The sequence below is a fragment of the Hermetia illucens genome, chromosome 3 (genome assembly GCF_905115235.1).
Source record: "Hermetia illucens chromosome 3, iHerIll2.2.curated.20191125, whole genome shotgun sequence".
In the NCBI taxonomy this organism is placed as follows: Eukaryota; Metazoa; Arthropoda; class Insecta; order Diptera; family Stratiomyidae; genus Hermetia; species Hermetia illucens.
In genome coordinates this window covers 167,373,972-167,392,936 of record NC_051851.1, presented here as the reverse complement: position 1 = coordinate 167,392,936, position 18,965 = coordinate 167,373,972, and the positions used below count along the sequence as shown (strand labels likewise).

Sequence of the window (18,965 nt, the reverse complement as noted above, 5' to 3'; positions counted from 1 at the left end):
CTCCATCGGTGTTCACAAAGGAAGCGCCCACTTACTACTACTCTTTGGGCACTGTCACACCGGACATCCAACGTTCAGCTCCCTATACACTGTTTTATGCAGACGATGTTTTCCTGGAGCCTCAGAGCAAAAATGATCTCCAGCAACTCACCCTAAAACGGAATGATCACCTCATGCAACACGGTCCCAGATTGAATCTGAATAAAATATAATTTTTAGCGACCGATCCTCGTGGAACAGACACTATCACTGTCAGTGGTGGTGACCTGCCCAGAACTGAGCAATCAACACTATCAGCCGATGGTGAACTGCATAATGAAAATTGCTTTACGCATTAGCGCAACCTGGATTAAGTGAGGGTTCAAAACAGGAGCTATTTATGACCGATGCATGAACGAGTATCTGAAATCCAAACTTTATCAAAGGGTCGTTCGCCCTGTTGCCCTTTATGCTTCTGAGTGCTGAGGAACTATAAAAGACAGTGAACGGAGCCTCGACGTAAGACGCCATGATCACATCCGAAACGAGGACTTCCGCGGTCAATATGAAGCAGAATATGAATAAGAAGAAAAATTAAAGGCATCAAGGGCGTAGAATATGCCAGAGTGAAAATCATGTTTGAATCAGCGGAATGTGTAAACGATTTGCAAGGAACTCCAAAATAAATCCAATCATCTTCAAGTCGTTTATTCCCTAGACCTTTGTTTATAGGTTTGGAGTGATCAAAAGGACCACCTTTCCTTCTGGAAACAGGAAATACTCAGACAGCCTGCATCGTCCTTAAAACTAATCAGGATACCTTTCCCTAACAACAACGAATGATGACATAGTGTTTAGACGTACAAGGATTCGTTTCGACTATTGTCTATCCAAATCAAAACAGTGCGCCAAATGCATCAGGCAAGATGTATTGGCGAGTTTTGTTGGAGAATCATAGGCATCATAGATGGTGATGGCGGTGATGCCAGAGTGGATGAACCTCTAGTTCATATTTCCGTGTAAACGTAAAGATCCCGAAAGGTGAGCAAATTGCTGTCTTTAGAACATCTTCGGGAACTACAGGTATTTTCTGGTAAGCCTTGGAGAGATCTAAGTCCCAAAGTCAGTGATGAGAAGAATGGGATACCTTTCTGAAATCTGGAATCACTAGGTCGCCTTTCACCATTATGTTTGGTGATCTGATATCTAGTGGCACTGTCTGCAAATATGTGGTGGTATCAGCACACGACGCTGTTCGATTGAGAACGCGCGTCAAGCGCATTGGCAAATTATTCAACTTTGCAGTCTCCCTTACCGACAGATACTTGATTGAATGCTCTTTGAGTCGAAGGTAGCAGCCTTCACCCAGAATATCGACGACGAGCACGTCTGTCTCCGCATCCAGGCCCACTAGCGCGTGATTGTAACTGGTGACGTCAGTAGTGATGACTTCTAACGCAAACTGGGCTTCTAGCTGCAGGAACGTAGCCTCAAAGTTTTGCGCCAGATCAGTGGCACCCTAACTAAGAGTTGAAAGGATGATTTTAATGGATGAAAAAAACCCATACATTAGCATGTCCAGATCAGTGTCATTTGAAGCTTTTCATCCCCTTAAACAAGTTGGGAAACCGGAAGCTGGACGCTTTAGGTATGAAAGGTTTTGTGTATTTCTTTTAAAAAAACATTTAAGTTGACACCTGTCCCATTAGTACCTAGTACGTAATGTATTAGGTGAGAATATCCACTCGAGAACCCTAAAATTATTCTTTCCACGGTGACGCAACGGTCTGCGCAAATGACACACAACGGTATACTCGCGGATGGGCAGAGGAAAAAGAGGATTCGGAAAAAGGAAGACAACATCCAGGAAATCAGCAGGTTCCCAAAAAAAAACCGACCCATCCGCTTTGAAGAAAGGACCTAAAACCTCGGTATGCGGGAAAATAGTGCTTAAAAGACCAATGGAGGCGATGTCTCAAAAGGTACACGACAGGTCGACTAAGGTTGGAGCAAAGCAACCAAAAAAAAGGGGAAAATGAGGATCTGTCCCGAGGTGAGGTATGTCCTATGCACAAATAGTAAGAAGAGTGAAAATTGACAATGATCCCAAAAAAAAGGGGTGGGGGGGGGGGGGGGGGAGGAGTGATGTAAGCAGGATCCGCAGGAATCAAAAGGCAGATCTAATGCTGGAACTGAAAAGGTCCGAAGAGAGCAAAGCCGAGGGCTTCGGCAGCCAAGTCAAAAATTTACTTGGGGAAAGTTCTGCCGTGCAGTGCAAGGACCTAGATGAGGTCATTTCTTAGTCGGAAATCTACACTACCTTAGTGGAGCAGTTCAAAATGCACGACTTGCAGGAGGCATCCATTGTAAGTCTTAGAAAAGCATATGGAGGTACATAGACGACGACCATCCGGCTCCCAGCAGAAACAGCGCACAAACTGCTGGATATCGAGGAGGTCCGCATTGGATGGGTAGACTACCGTCTTAGAGAGCAAATCTCATTAAAGAGATGCTTCAAGTGTCTCTCGTACGAACATCTAGCGACACTGTGCACAAGCGATGTTGATAAGTCTAGCCGATGCAGATGTTGTTGTGAAACAAATCACATTACTTTGGGATTGCAACAAGGATCCCAAATGCAAGTTGTGTGATGAAAAGGAGGACCTGGACAGCGGGCATATTGCCGGAAGCGATAAGTATCCCGAGTTCAAATAGGCGCTTAAAGCAGCGAGAAAATCAGGTTGATCCAAACCAAAATCAATCACTGTAGGGTCGCGCAAGATCTGCTTTCGCCATGAATCGGAGAAGCAAATGGCCATAATAAGCGAACCCTATAGAAACCCTTGACCTTGTGGGCATGCAGGGACCAAGCCATACAGGAATGTTTGAGGCAAAAATAGACTGCATATACGTCTACAGCTGCTATGCTTCGCCAAGCCTGACGTGAGCCGAATTCGAGGACATGGAGAGATTGGTTCTGGATGCAAAAGGAAACCAAAAGTCATTGCCGGTGATTTTAATGCATGGTCTTTCAGTAGCTCGTGATATGTCCTGGAACGTCAGTGAACAGTACACCCCTAGTGATCGCCAGGAAATAGCCTTTGACCTGAAAAGCAAGACGAGCGGTTGGAAATCTGCTCGTCTAAAAATGAGGAGAATGTCAGGTTGGTCTGCGGAAGCAATTGACGAGCAATCATTCATAGATGTGTGGTTGGATCAGGACACTATACAAGATCCACCCTCGGAAAGAGCCCTTCATATCACAGAGCGCATCGTGAAGGCACGCGACTCATCGATGCTGACACGTTATATTTTCCTCAGTAGAAGGCCCAACTGCTGGTGGAATAGTGAATTAGCAGATCTTCGGCCCAGAGGAGCGGCTCAGAGAGCAATGGGTAGGATTGATCAAGAGGTGAAACAGCGAGCTTACAAGGAATCCCGAAGAAACCTGAAGCTGGCAATACAGAAAAGCAAGAGGGACTGCTTCAAGCAACTCTGCCCAGAGGCAAATAGTAATCCATGGGGTAACGCCTACAGGGTTGTGATGGGGAGATTTAGAGGTCAGGCAGCTCCGTAAATTACATGTCTCCTTCTCCTACTGAAGATCGTTCAGCGTTTCTTCCTTCAGGATAGCACAAGAGGTTAGAGTCTACAGACATCTTCAGATGTGGTTATAATACCCCCAGCAACGACGAAAGAAATACTGGATTTGTGGTAGGCTGGAAGACAACAAAGCGCCCGGCCTCGTTGAGTCAAGGACGGACATACTGGTAGAATTGTTTGAAGCATGCTTGGCGGATGGGATCTTTCCTGAGGCTTCCAGGGCTTTGTGTTGGGACCGCTATTGTGAACCATTATATATAATGATGTCCTCAACGTCCCAGTTGCTAGCAAGGCCACAATAGTGGGTTACGCCGACGACATAGCGGTGATTGTTATTGCAAAAAATTTGGCGAATTATATATTCATATTCATCCGAAGCAATCACTGCTATAAAGAAGTGACTGAAAGATGCAGGTCTTGCACTCGCGGAGGATAAAACAGAGGCAGTACTTACATCGAAGCAGCGTATGGAAACCACTGTCCGTACCAGAATGGGGAAGCATATCATCACTTCAAGCCCAGCAATTAAATACTTTGGAGTAATGGTACATGCGAGGCTGAATTTCAGCACTTACAAAATGTTTGCACCAATTCGCCCAATGTTAGCATGGCCCTATACTACTTTATGCAGCGCCAATTTGGTCAGCCAATTGCACACGGTATACAATGCTCAAAAGATGAGCGCCGTGTAGAGAAAGACCACCCTAAGGGTACGCTGTGATTATAGCACCATCACAGACGAAGCAGCCTATGCAGACCGATGACAAAGCATGTATCTATGATGGACCCGATTCTTTCTCTGATCGGCAATTGAAAACGCCGAAAGGATGGAATCGTTAAGCATGTGCCAGCAATGGTATGAACAGGTGAAAAAGGGTCAATGGACCCACAGATTGATTCCCAGCGTCAAGGTGTGGACGCAAAGAACGCATGGTGAGATAAACTATGATCTCATGCAGTTTCTCACGGGACATGGCGGGTACCATAAATACGTCTATAGATTTAAACTGGACAGTTCACCTAACTGCACCAGCTGCGACGGTATTCCGGAGGATCCGGAGCATCTTTGCTTCCATTGTCCCAAATTCACTCAGGAAAGGAAGAGTCTAGAGGAGACATTGGGAGGAACAGTAGTACCGGAAAATATAATTGGGAAAATGCTTGCATGTAAGGACAGCTAGAATGCAATGAACGACATGGTAGGGCGGATTCAGTGCAGACTAAGTGAGGCAGAGGAGGCGAGAAAGGCGCGGTTGCAAATGCAATCAATGGGCGAAGGGAGAGGCTAGAGCTCTGTCCACCCCGCGACGAAATGCTTTTTAGTGGTTTAACGGGGAAGAGAGCAGGAGTTAGGGGGTGATTTTAATGGGCAAAAATACCACACGCTGGAACACGTGTACCAGTGTCTTCGAAATATTTAAACCTCCGGAAACAAAACAAATAGACAGACAGACATCCCATTTTAATAAGGTTTTGTTTCACACAAAACCTTAAAAATGATAAACAGAGAGTAAATCAGCTTTAATAAAATATTGTTTTCTACACAACTTTAAAAACATCAGGAAAACCACACCCAATGGAGAACTGCATTATGGAATTTCTTCACGCATTTACGGAACCTGGACGAAGTAGCGTTCCACAACTGGTGTTCTTTGTGATCGACGTATCAAAGAACGTCTAAGATATAAAATTTACCGCAATGCCGTCCGCCCTGTTGCCCTCTATGGTTCTGAGTGTTAGCCGACTATAAAAGAGAATGAACGGCGTCTTGCGATAATGGAGACGAAGATGTTGCGTTGGACTAGTGGCGTGACACGTTTTGATCACATCCGAAATGAGGATATCCGCGATCGTTATGGGGTTTTATCGGTCGTGGAAAAATTATGAGAGAGTCGTCTTCGATAGTATGGTCACGCAATTCGTGCTAACGAGAATTCATTTGCCAAGATTAGTGTGAACATCGAAGTCGGTCGGCCGAAACAAAGGTGGCTTGATATGCTGGATGTGGATTTAAAAACCTCAGGATTGTGCCCAGATCAGGCATTTAATAGAGCCAAATGGCAAGATCGACCACGACGAGCCGACCTCGCTTACGAACGGGACAAAGGCTGACGAAAAAGAAGGAAAATCACACCCTGTAGAAGCTCTTCCGCCAAAACGTTGAGAGCTACCTATTGAGAATCAGCACGTTTCTATTAAAAATTTTTACCATAATTTGCACCTGCCCCATTGATCCCCGAATAACTTAAACAATAGTTTCCAATAAATATTCTTAAAACTTACCTTCTCGCACATCCTTATAAGGATCCTCCACATGCTTCTCATTATAAATCACTGAATGAAACTCATCCTGATCATATGTTCGATTTGGAAAATAATGTTTTGCATTCTCCACATAATACGCATCACGTTCTGTTATTATTTTACCCTCAAACACACCATTTATTATTGAACCGAAAACATGACTGTTCCGATCACCTATCACTTCACCCTGGTAAATATGTGATGTATCAAATGGAACTGGACCATCCGTGCTATGGACCTTAAATGAGATGAGAAATATGAATTAGTTTTTAGAACAAGAAAACTTTGATTTGTAATGTAAGGAATGAAAATGTCATTGCGCAAATTAAAATGACCTCAGAATTATGCGGCACATTTAAAGCCCAATCGAAATCAATGCAAGAACGTGCACTTTATATGACTAAGTGCACGTTTTTACATTAATCACTTTTTAATGGACGCACTTTAGTGTGGGGTGAGATAATACAAAGTAATGAAAGGTCTTACTCACCTCTAACTTATCACTAAACGTAGTTAAATCACGTTTTAACCTAAGATGGAAATCTTTCCCGTGTGCTTTAAATCTTAAATATACGTGATGATCTTTGGTTACAGATCGCTTAGCCCTATTATGACTAGCGTGTAAATGCCTATCGTCGTAGTTTAGTGTTTCGTAGTGCGATATGTATTCATTAAGTCGATTGAATCCTGAAAATAGATAAGAAAGAGATACAATTACTATAAGCATATTGCACAAACAATTGATGATTCATCTGAATTGAGTCTAGATAGTGTTCTTTAGATTTAAGATACAAGTACGAGCTGTTTCTCGACCCGCAATCAATTTCAATTTATTTGCATGAGAAGTGCGACTTAAGCATCCCTTTCAGAAGCGGAGAGGCATTAGGGAATTTTGAGATCCCAAAGTTGCATCCAAGAATCTGAATATCTTAATCATCGAACAAGTTCCTTTCGACCATCCCCATAAACACATACTCCTGCATGCAAGATTGCATCATTTTCTTTCATTCATTTTGAAAGTTTCCTCTTCCACACTTGTGAAGTTTTCAACTATATTCATCTGTAGTTTGTAAGAAAATTGTGCACATGAAATGTATAATAAAACTTTAAACACTCCATGCAACAAACCACATAAAAGATACAAGTTATATTCCAATCTAGTTGATACCATATCAGCTACAGACATACTATATCTACAGCAACTCACTCGTAAGATACACTTTCTAACATATTGAATGCATCCGAGAGACGGAGTCGACGTGGAGACGAAGAAATGGAACCTTTATGGACATGTTCTCGTTTTACTTTAACCATTGGTATGTATCTTTTCGAGTATCTTTCTTCACTACTGGAGATGTTAAGAGATATGAAGTGAATGTATCCAATTGGAAAACGATTGAACGAGATTATCAGTGCTGTAGTAGCAATGAAGTTTTCGTGTATAGATTTTCCAATAAAGATATTGAGGTCAGTACGCTGTGTGCATTGCATTTGATTGAATAGTTACATATCAATTCCCTTAGAATATGCCAGGTCATGTCTGCATGGGGGTCCTTTTCTGTTGGGTGAACTTTGAACTGAACTTCTCTAATGAACAGATAGGGCAGCATTCAAGATACTATGCATACAATATTCGAACAAAGGAACACAGTTGCTAGGAATATTATTCAGCTTTTCATGAGTATAATCAACAAACCACATTCACCATAAAACAGCAGGAAATGAGCTGGAAGCGATGCAGATTGGAAGAATAGATTCGTGTAACTGAATTCTTTTACAAGTTTAAAGTGGAAGTGAGCATTGCGATCGAAGTGGAGGAGGCCATAAAGCGTGAATGTCCAGAGGTAACCAATGCCTGGATAGGTATCACCTCTGTAAATGCTTGAGGGCAAAAATTCACTGTGGTGGAAGTCCCCGAACAATACGTGAAGAAACCCCTTGGCATCAGGAAAACTAATATTGGTTGGGTGGTATGCAGGGTACGAATGCAGATAATCCCCATCAAGTGCTACAGGTGCCTGGACTATAGACACACATCAGCAAGTTGCAAAGGGATCCGACAGGAGGACAGCATGCCGCAGATGCAGTCAGGTAAGTGGTCAAGCGAAGACCTGCGGGTTCGGGATAGTGTCCAATCTTTAGGGCGGATCTAGAAAGGGGTAGGGCGCGATTAGCATGATCCGCATTCTACGGTGTCCAACCGCTTATCAGCTGCTGAGTCAATTTCCTGCGGAGGTAAACGCGGATCTAGTGCTAATCAGCGAGCAATACCGGAACAAAGACCCATCTTCATGGCATCTGGACTTATCGGATACCGCTGTCATCTGGGTTCCGACGACGTTAGACTCCGTGGTTTTACTTGCTTAAGGATAACGTTTTTTAACGTTTACCTGATTCTAAAATACGACGATACCGGACTTTCGCCGCCGGCTTGATGCTCTGGACGCCGTTTTGGGCACGGATGGCGTTGATTTTAATGCCAGGGCCCTTGATAGGGCATGCCTCAGCCAGGCTTCAGAGGGAAACGGATCCTGGAAATGACGACGAATACCGGTGTCGTAGGTTTAAAAAACGGACCCAATACACCCAGGCGGTAAAGGAAGCATCGCTGACATTACGTTTGCGTCGGAATTTTTGACACCATAACTGGACGGGTGGCGAGTCCAGGAAGACTTCTCGGCAGATGATCTCCAGTACATCGTTTTTGAAGTGATTGATGTTACTTGTCGGGGCTCCTGCTGCATATGCAATATCGCGAGGGTGACCACCAAGTTCGTTGAAGCTCTTGGAACAGGCAGAGTCGCGCTGGAGGGCACTTCGGGAGGTGGTAGCATTGTAGCTGACATTGTCATAAACTCAATGGTGAACCTGATAAAGACAGCATGTGAGGCTTACACGCCCGGAGGGGCTCCAGCCGCGACAGGCCTTCTATGTACAGGTGGACGGCAGAAATTGATACCCTACGGAGGGAGTGTCATAAGCTCCGCCGTTTGGGACAACTATTACACGCCAGCGAAGAGGCATGCGCAATAAAGGCAGAGTATAGATCAGCAAAAAGGAGACTCCGCAAAGCTCGCGGCTGGCAGAACTTGGTCTACGAGGTAAATGAGCACACAAGGGGACTTGCCCGAAAACCCACCATTCTAAGTACTAACCAGATAAATCGCATTGTACCGCCATTATCCCCCGTACGTGTTGATGTCAAGAGTCCGGAAAGCGTCGAGGATTGCGCTCTTTTCACAACAAGAAAATTCAAAGAAACTGTTCTCACCATGAAAAACAATGGATTATATCCCGGTGGAAGTATACAAATAGGTGTTCCGCCAAAGGCCAGACTCGGGGAGTATTCAACGCGTGCTTGAAGCAGGGCATTTTTTCTTGTCGCTGGAAGGTAGCGAGACTCGTGCTGATCAGCAAGGGAAAAGGAAGCCCGGAGCTGAAGCCTGCATACCGATCGCTGTGTACGGTTGACACGGCCGAGAAAATGCTGGAGAAGCTCATCAGGAGTAGACTTGCTAAAGCGATTCGCAGTGCCGGGGACTTATCCCTAAGCTGTTATGGAGGCACATAGCCGCCCATCTCGAGAGATAGTGCTCGCCATAATGCTTGATGTCAGAAATGCCTTCAATTCCGTAAGAAAGACAGATATGCTAGGCACATTAGAAAACTCATTCCAAGTGCCAAGCTATCTCTTGTGGACATTGAGGGATTATCTGAAAAACCGCTCCCTACTCTATGAGACCCTAGAGAGTCAAAGGAGGATGGAGATCACGTTGGGAGTAGAAAAGGGATTTTTCTTTGTCGCTGGAAGGTAGTAAGACTCGCGCTGATCACCAAAGAGGAAAAGGATACCAGGAGCTGCCGTCTGCATACCGACCGCAATGTACGAAGTTAGACAATGGAGAAATGAGACTGATTTTATAAAAACCGTATGTTTAAAAATTATTCTACAACTTTGCCATCCCCTTCAAGTTAGTCCCCTTGGGCAGCTACACAGCGATTCCAGCGCGTCTTCCATCCTTCGTAACATTTCTGGAAAGCTTCGACTGGGATGTCCGCGAGTACCCTCGTCACGGTCACTCAGAAACAACTATTGTAAGCTTTGGCGTTTGGTTTCCGGGTCGTTATGGAAAAATCAGCTCTCATCGCCTGTAATAACGCGATCAAGCAGCATGGGATCGTTTTCCACTTGTTCCAAACTCTCAGAAAGGTTCTTTGGAACCATCTTCGCGCACAACTTTTTCATCCCGAAATCGCCTGTTAAAATTCATCTGACTGTTTCACGATTCATACCCAGTTCCGAGGCCAACATTCAAACTGCTAAACGCCGATCTTCACGGATTAGGGTGCGGACACGCTGCGCATTCGCGTCAGGTCTCACCTTGACTGGTCTCCCACTCCGCGCCTCGTCTTCCACGATGTCACGCCCCTTCTTAAACTCTTTATTCCATCGAAACGCCTAAGCACGACTAAGAGCACTATCGCCATGCACTTTTCAAAGCTATTTCGCTCAATCTGGCGCAAAATTTTATCGCGACACGTTGCTCTAGATTTGGTTTCTCCATTTTCGTGCCAAGCACCACTAACACAGGTCTACTCAACACGACACAGCAGGCGAACTAAACAAGCTAGAGCGATGGTGAATATATCAATGGAGAGGAGAAGGATGCCGGGGAAGGAAGTTTAAAAGTTGCAGATTTACCACAAGCGTGGCAATAAAATCAGATAATTGTCTAACCTCGTATGCTTGACACGGCCAGGGAAGTGCTAGAAAAGCTCATCAGGAGTAGACTCACTTAAGCTCAGAACAGGTAGATCCACGACGGATGATGTTATGGAGGTCCTGAATGAGGTTCATCGAGCCGCCAATCTCGACGGATAGTCCTCCTCATAACACTTGATATTAGCAATGCCTTCAATTCCGTAAGATGGGCAGATATGCTAGGCACATTAGATAATTTATTCAACATACCGAATATTGAGTGATCATCTAAAAGACCGCTCCCTTATGAGACGCTAGAGAGTCAGAGGAAGATGGAGATCACGCCGGGAGTAATACAGGGATCCATCCTAGGGCCGGATCTCTAGAAACGATAGTCTGCAAGGACTCGACATGCCAGAAGAGTCGTGCCTGGTCGATTATGCAAACTACGTTGCGGCACTTGTTACCGGACGCTTTGTTGAACAGGCGCAAGGCAGACTTGACATACTGATGCGACGGATAAGCAGATGGATGACTGCTCATGGTTTCAGCCTTGCGTTGACTCCCCCAACCCATATACCATCTGAAAGGTATACCTCTTCTCTATACATCATCATCATCAACAGCGCAACAACCGGTATCCGGTCTAGGCCTGCCTTAATAAGGAACTCCAGACATCCCGGTTTTGCGCCGAGGTCCACCAATTCGATATGCCTAAAAGCTGTCTGGCATCCTGAACTACCCCATCACTCCATCTCAAACAGGGTCTGCATCGTCTTCTTTTTCTACCATAGATATTGACCTTATAGACTTTCCGGGCTGGATCCGCTTCATCCATACGGATTAAATGACCCGCCCACCGTAACCTATTGAACCGGATTTTATCCACAACCTGACGGCTGTGGCATCGCTCGTAGATTTCGTCGTTTTGTAATCTACGGAATCGTCCATCCTCATGTAAGAGTCCAAAAATTCTTCGGAGGATTCTTCTCTCGAACGCGGCCAAGAGTTCGCAGTTTTTTTGCTAAGAACCCAAGTCTCCGGGTATACATAAGGATTGGCACGATCATAGTCTTGTACAGTATGAGCTTTGACGCTATGGTAAGACCTTTCGAGCGAAACAGTTTTTGTAAGCTGAAATAGGCATTGTTGGCTGGCAACAACCGTGTGCGGATTACTCTCCATGTTCGCCTATAATAAGGAATTTTGTCCAGGAGCTCCTCCAGCTCCATCAGACCGTTTTTCACCCCTTTGCTGACTTTTTTCTGGAGGAACGTCGCAAATCGCACGTGCTTCACAACTGCCACGCATTTTTTAATAAGCCGTTCCTCTTCAACTTGCGCCAGAGTAGTCGACAGCGTTCCTACTCCCACTCGAGACAATTTGGTTAGTTTCGATGGTTTCCACTGTGCCTCTTTCCGCAACTGTCTGGGTTCCGGTCTCCGTTGCAGGTGCATCACTTTGCGAGTCCTCCTCTCCGTCTAAGCATCCCGATTTCTCGTCGGGTATTTCAGCCCTTGCTGCTTACTTCGCTGGGCGCTGGGGAGAGCGACGCATCTTTCTCCATTTCCACTATTTCCACGTTCGTTTTGTTTATGTTCGCCATTTTTAGTTTTTCTTATCAGCGCATCGTGGGTCGCAATAGTCAGGAACGGGTATACCCTCGGGGACAAAGCCCCTACCCCCTCGCTCGGAGCAACGTGGTCTGCTAATACTGGTTCAATACACACTACTGGGTCAGGATCCCGAAGGGGCTGGCTCCTGATACACGCCACAACTACCACCTTGGCAGAGCTAGGCTCACATCACCCCAGCGAAGTCGACAAGGAGTTATCGACGACTCCGGGGACTCCCAGTGTTTCCCGGTTTGTATTGATCATTAGCAGTTCGCTCTTCACCCAGAAACCCTCTTAAGGCTACTACCTAAGACGCAGGTACAGGGTGCGGCAGCATAACTTCCTTTTTTAAAATGCGCACCACTCAGTTAGTTGATGTCATAGCGGAGCGCTAGTGGTCTCGTTCAAGAGGGGATACTGTAAAGTTTTGTCCCGACATGGTTCAGTCGCCATCATGCGTTGGAATAGAGAGGAGCGTGCCTTTGCCGTTGAGGTTTACTTTTCAAGCGGATGTTCGGTTATTGCAACACAGCGTGCATTTCGGAATCGCTTCAATTTGGCCCCGTTGGCTCCCGTCCCAGACCGCAAATCAATTGTTACATGGGTCACTACATTCAGACAAACTGCAAGTGCGACAAAAGGAAGAACTGGAGTCCCTCGGCCCGTTAGATCACCTGAGAGCATTGAAGCAGTGAGAGCGTCAATGTTGCGATCGCCACGGCGTTCTGCGCGCAAACACGCATCTGCCCTTGGACTATCCGATCGTTCTGTGAGAAGAATTCTTCGTGATGATCTTCATTTTCATCCCTATAAGATGGCGATAGTGCAGGAACTTTCAGAACGTGACTTCAATTCTCGGATGAACGCGTGTGAGCTTCTTCTTGATGTCGTTCCTGAGGGTGCTATTGTTTTTTTAGCGATGAAGCCCATTTTCATTTGTGTGGGTCGGTTAAGAAACAAAACATGCGCTACTGGGCTGACACCAACCCTCGAGAATTGCTTCAAAAGCCTTTGCATTCACCCAAAGTCACATTATGGTGTGTAATTTCCTCAGCTGGAATTATAGGTCCCCGGTTTTTTTAGGAAAATGAGGTTACAGTGACAGTGAATTCGGACCGGTATGTATGCTATAGAATTTTTTTTTCCCACGGCTAGAAAATTTGGATTTGGGGGACACTTGGTTCCAACAAGACGGTGCAACAGCGCACATTTCAAGAGCATCGATGGCTGTTTTGAGGGAACACTTTCCAGAGCGCCTTATCTCAATTAGAGGCGATTTGGAATGGCCGGCACGCTCTCCCGATCTGTCCCCTTGTGATTTTTTTCTATAGGGTTTTTTGAAATCCCGTGTTTATGTGAACCGTCCAAGAACCCTTCACGATTTGAAGACCAACATCCAAGAAGGAATTGCCAACATAACATCTGCTATGCTAACAAGAGTCATGACAAACGCGAGAAATCGGTTTACGCAATGTATGGAGAATGGAGGACGTCACCTAACAAATTTGATCTTCAAAACAATGTAAATAAAAACTTTAGACATGTACCTACATTATACAAAATAAATAAATATATTCCGATGCATACAATAGTTTTTATTGAGTTTTGAAAAAAGGAAGTGATGCTGCCGCACCCCGTATAATGCCTGCTAGGGAGTCAGAACTACTCGCACGAGAACCTCGGGGATGCCACCCACCGTATCGTAAGCGACTCGTTAAGGATCGTTGACGACCCCTGAGGTATAATATATTAGGAATAGCTCTGTTCTTGTGGAACCGCCCCCCATAAGGCAAACATCAGACTCGACAACAAATAAAATCCGGAATGAAACTTAAAAGCTGCCACGGTAGCTGGTCGTAACACTGAATGGCACGGAACTCAATTGATACCCCACCGAAGGGAGGTTTAATCTGTTATGAGGGAACCTGGGAATACCAAATGAAAGGGCACTTTTTCGAAAATCTTTTTATAGTTCCATTATTAACAAAGGTACTTTTGCGGAAATCTCGTACTACCTGTCCAAAGGAGAAAAATGGCTCTTTGAATTAGGCATGAAGTTAACTTTTCTTCAAACTGTATGCCAGATCTCTAGGATGACAGAAGTGTCAGATAGGCCTTGCGTAAACTAGTACTATAAAGTAGAAGCGCACTGATGATTACAGTCCTTCAAATGATCTGGAGATAACACCCTGGGTATGAATTCGCAAAACTCCCTTTCACTTTTTTATATTGTACCCTCCACAGGTTTCTCATCCAATAGCTAAATGAACTTGAACCTTCCACATTTCAACTAATTATGAGCCTCTCTGCACCCAACCTTAAAATCTGATAATTTCATACAATTTTTGCTGTTGGGCAAAAAAAAAGTACATTTCACAGGACAAATAATGAACTTGTGCAAAATATTCAAAAGATTTTAATTCAAAGTGCACTCCACAAAAGTGTAGCTACTATCTGAAAAAAAGAGCGGCAAGTCCTTTCCCTCATATGGTGTAGAACATTCACTTTAATATCTTCTGACGCTTTCAGAGTCCTCAAACATACAAGGGCATCATTCCATAAAAATATGGTCCCGCATAAATCACCAGCAATTCAAATATTCAGCGAATACCGCTGGAAAAGATAATATCACATCCTCGACGTTTCAACCCTTTCCAGGATTTGAAGATCTCGTGCTATATTCCTTTTTTCTATTTTCAATTCTTTTTCAAAATTTTCCGTTTTCACAACATCATTCAGGCGTATATTCCGCTAAACCGTTTTCATATTCATCTGTGATGATTCCACTGTCGCTCAGTAGTCCTTTTGCATTCCTGCCTCACCGACATCATTCCCAGAAGTCCTTCAATTTTCCATTCGCATTTTATCCAATGTTTTTTTTTCTCTTAGTTTTTTCCCCCTTTCTTCCTTTTGTCGTCCTTTTTATTTCTAGCCCCATCGTCGCGACCGTTGCACCGCGGTCACCTTCCTTGACTAGATTGCACAAAAGAATGATAGGTATAATGGCTGCATAGAAATGCAGTCGCTGATGGGGCAGAACTGGTAAGCACAGCTGAAATGGCAGGCAAGCAGCAGGCAGGCAGCGAACAGGACGACCAGCAATGGTTCTGTAATCCATCCACCTGACGCTACCGCAAGCTTCCTATAGCTGCCCGGGCATAGTGTAATCCATATTCTGTTTGGATTTGGTTGAGCTTTCTAAAGTGCAATACCATCGTAGCCTGGAGGTGAAACAGCAGCAGCATACCGACAACCATGGCTACAGGACGAGCAAAATGGTAAAAAGAAGTGAAATGGAGAACGAGAAAAAGAAACAACAACCATCCATTGAGCGAAAAAAAAACGGAGGAAATAAAATGAAAACTCCCATTTCGCGCACAGAAATGGATAATAAACGGTAAACAGGAAAATCTATAATGAAGTTAGAAAAAACTGTATAGTGGAGGGTAGTTTGCTTTTCCTGCGGTTTGTTTTTGTTTCTCTGGAAGCCATCGGGGGCGGGTTTTTACTACAATTTTCTATGGCGCCTTTTGCGAGCATATCATCCGTACTAAACCGAATGTGAAATTGTGGAAGGGAAATGAGCTTTTAGTGTTACTATAGTTTCAAAGTCAATATTCTGCTCCACCAAGGACTCTGCACGGAAGCACACTGAATGCGAGCCTTATATTGTGCGAGGACATAAAATAAGGGATTATATGACATCTGCTATTAAATTTGAAGACCGTTCATTGTTTAAATGCATACGACGAAAAGTTTAGCAAACATTAAAGAAAGGAGGTTTCATGCTTCCGGAGAGTCCTGGGGCTCAGCTGGTCGTCTAGTATTGCAGCCATGTTTTCGACATACAAGTACAGCTTGTAGTTTACCTGCGGACAACAAGCAACCTGGTATCTATTACAGAGGTACGAAAATAGAAAATGGAAGGATCAAGGAAAGTTTTGGATTTAGCAGGTATTTGTTGCCAGGACCAATAAGAGGATATCGATTGATTATTTTAATCATCTGCACAAGGCGACCAGAAATAACTAGGATAAAGTTTCAGCTGTTGATGATAAAAGTATGATGACAAAACCGGGTAAATGTTTTATGTTTTAATGAGTTCTCCCATTTTGTCCTTAATCTGTCCCTCTTCATATTAGCTAATTGGTTTCTACTCTTTCAGAAGTTAATATATGGAAGACTTTCTGCAGCCATCTAGGATTTACAAACGTCAAAACGACATTTTGGTATGTAGATTCCAAGATCCACATAATTTGACACAAAATTCATGGGAGTGATAGAATCCCTCTAGTTCTGACTTCACTAATAGTAGCTGAATTTCTACCAAACTTTCCAATATTGCCCTGTGAGTTGGGATTAACTATATACCCAAAGTCTTTCCTGCTTGTTGTAAGAGGCAACTAAACGGCATCGAAACTTGTACACTAGCAACCAGCAAATTTTGAAACTTAGTTGCTTCCAAAAAGGTGAACAATGCCTCGGATGAAGACTGACTTCACACCGACTACCTTTGGCAGGAGGCTGGAAATACAAGCGATACTAGATACTAATCCGGTATCGGGCTGTTTCTGACAGCTAACGCGAGGCGTGGTCTTTTGACAGACTGACAGACTTCTGACTGTAGGATTAAGACGCATCAAAATTGCACAGTGCTATGCACCCAAAGAGACTCCCCATATAGTGAAGAAAAGTGCTTTCTACAAGCAGTTCTAATATAAGCAGATGCGGGGGCTGAGCTTATTCGCGCACGTGATGAGAGAGCACAGTCTTGGCGACCGTAACCATGAGTAACAGTAGCGGTGAGAGGGACGTGGATTTCTGCAGCTTCAACCGCCTCGTCATTGATGATACAATGATCGAGCACAGAGCCTGCCATTAAGTCAATTGGGTTTCAACTGACCGGCACCACACGAGCAATCAGATCGACCACTTCAAGATTAGCACTAGATTTAGTAGTCGTCTACTGGATGCGCGTAACAAGAAAGGCGCTGACATCGGCCTTGAAAGGGATCACCATTCATGGTCGCTTCCGTTCAACATCGACTGCTTGTTCCATCCAGCTCTCGCTAGACAGTAGGAGAGTTATCTCGCTGATCCGACTAAGTAAACTGCCTGAGAATATCGACGAGCATTGGTCTGCCATCAAAAGTTCCACTTTCTCAGGTGCTACGTAGGTCGTTGGCCACGTTGCGAAGAGGCGTCATAAGATCTGGTTGACTGTTTAATCGTGGAAGTGAATCAATAAATGGAAGGGCTTGAAGGCTCTACTGAGCCATGCGAAAGACAACGGGCGTAACACGATTGAACTCCGATACCCAGCGAAATCTCAAGAAATTTAGTGTTGTGTGCATTGTAGCAAAACAGAAGTTGCTATTGCTGGAAGTGGAAGATGCCGTAGAACGTAATAATTTCAGTAGTGTATCCCGGATCCGAAAGAGCTTGAATGTGGTCGCAAATCATTCAACGGTCTTTGAAGGACGTTAGCGGTCAACAGAAAAGGTGGAAAAAACACTTCACCACGTTTCTTAACCGTGTCACATCCGGTGAGGTTTCTCCTCTTCTGGATGAAATGACCATTCCTCCATGCACAAGAGAAATCATTCCCACGCAGTCAAACGGTGTAAAGCCGATGGGCTTGACGGCCTCTCTGCAGACTTATTTATTGCTGCACCTCAAGTTACTGCAGATCTGTTAGTTCCACACGATAGCGTGAACCGTTTTTTGGAGTAGGGTAGGTGAATACGTTTACGCACAGAATGTTGAAATCCCGCAATAGTACGCTGCCGAACTACCAATTAAACACCTTCTTGTCATCAGAGAGCTAGCCCGTTTGACACATTACTTCCAACTAGCCATCCCGCTCTCCAGGCTTTGGGAATCTTCAAGTCAGGGAACCTCCTTCACCAACGGGAGGGGAGGAAGGGAGGTGTAAGTTCAGGGAGCCCCTTACCATTCGGTCAATTTCAATCTTCTTCGCAATAGGAAAAGCCCAAACATAATACGCAACACGATTCCAGCTGCCAGCGCTCTTCAGCATCTCTCTAACAATGTTGTTTGGCGAAAGTTCCCCTGTGTCTACATAAAGCTGCTCACGAAAGCCGTCCCACCTAACGCAAGAAAAAAAGTTATGCTCAGCGTCGTCCGCCACTCCATTGTAGAGCACACAATCAGGGGATCGCGCCTTCCCAATCCTGTGCAGGTAAGACTGAAAAAATCCATGTCCACTTAGAAGTTGGATAAGGAAGTAATCAATCTCACCATGCGTTCAATTCAGCGACGGATCTAAATTGTCGATGAGCCGCACAGTCCATCTGCCACTTGGCTCATTTTGCCCAGAGAGTTGCCACTCCGTAAGCGGACATTGACGTTTTTCACCGGCAACCACCTCTCGTAAGTTCTCGCCCTTATCGCGGTAGATAGCTTTACTCTCCTTGGCAAGGAGGACAACGGGGATCACTGCTGCGATCACCATCACAGCCGGTTCGGAGACAGTGCGATAACCAGACGCTACTCGTAAAACTGTCCGCGTCTGCACTTGAGCAACACGCATGTCAAGGGTATCAGTCCATATCTCCGCGCCATAGAGCAGAACGGACTGCGTTGCTCTCTCAAAAGGAGACGTCTCCTAGTAGATATAGGGCACCCAACATTCGCCAATAACCGACTCAAAGCCGCGATTCCAGCTGAACTCCTGTCCGCTGTTGTTTTGATTTGCTCGAAGGAGCTCATCTTCGAGTCGAGCAGTAAACCAAGGTATT

The 18,965-nt window shown here is 44.8% G+C and overlaps 1 protein-coding gene across 3 annotated transcripts in view; it reads right to left on the bottom strand.

The window, feature by feature from the left end:
* The window catches only part of LOC119650694 (disintegrin and metalloproteinase domain-containing protein 10), a 299,715-nt gene that overhangs the window by 96,289 nt on the left and 184,461 nt on the right, over window positions 1-18,965 (bottom strand). For all 3 annotated transcript variants that reach the window (XM_038053675.1, XM_038053673.1, XM_038053674.1), the window contains 2 exons: window positions 6,377-6,573; window positions 5,866-6,124 (listed from right to left, as the gene is read on the bottom strand). In XM_038053675.1, the coding sequence (XP_037909603.1) occupies window positions 5,866-6,124; window positions 6,377-6,573 (456 nt within the window). The remainder of the gene's footprint in view (window positions 1-5,865; window positions 6,125-6,376; window positions 6,574-18,965) is intronic.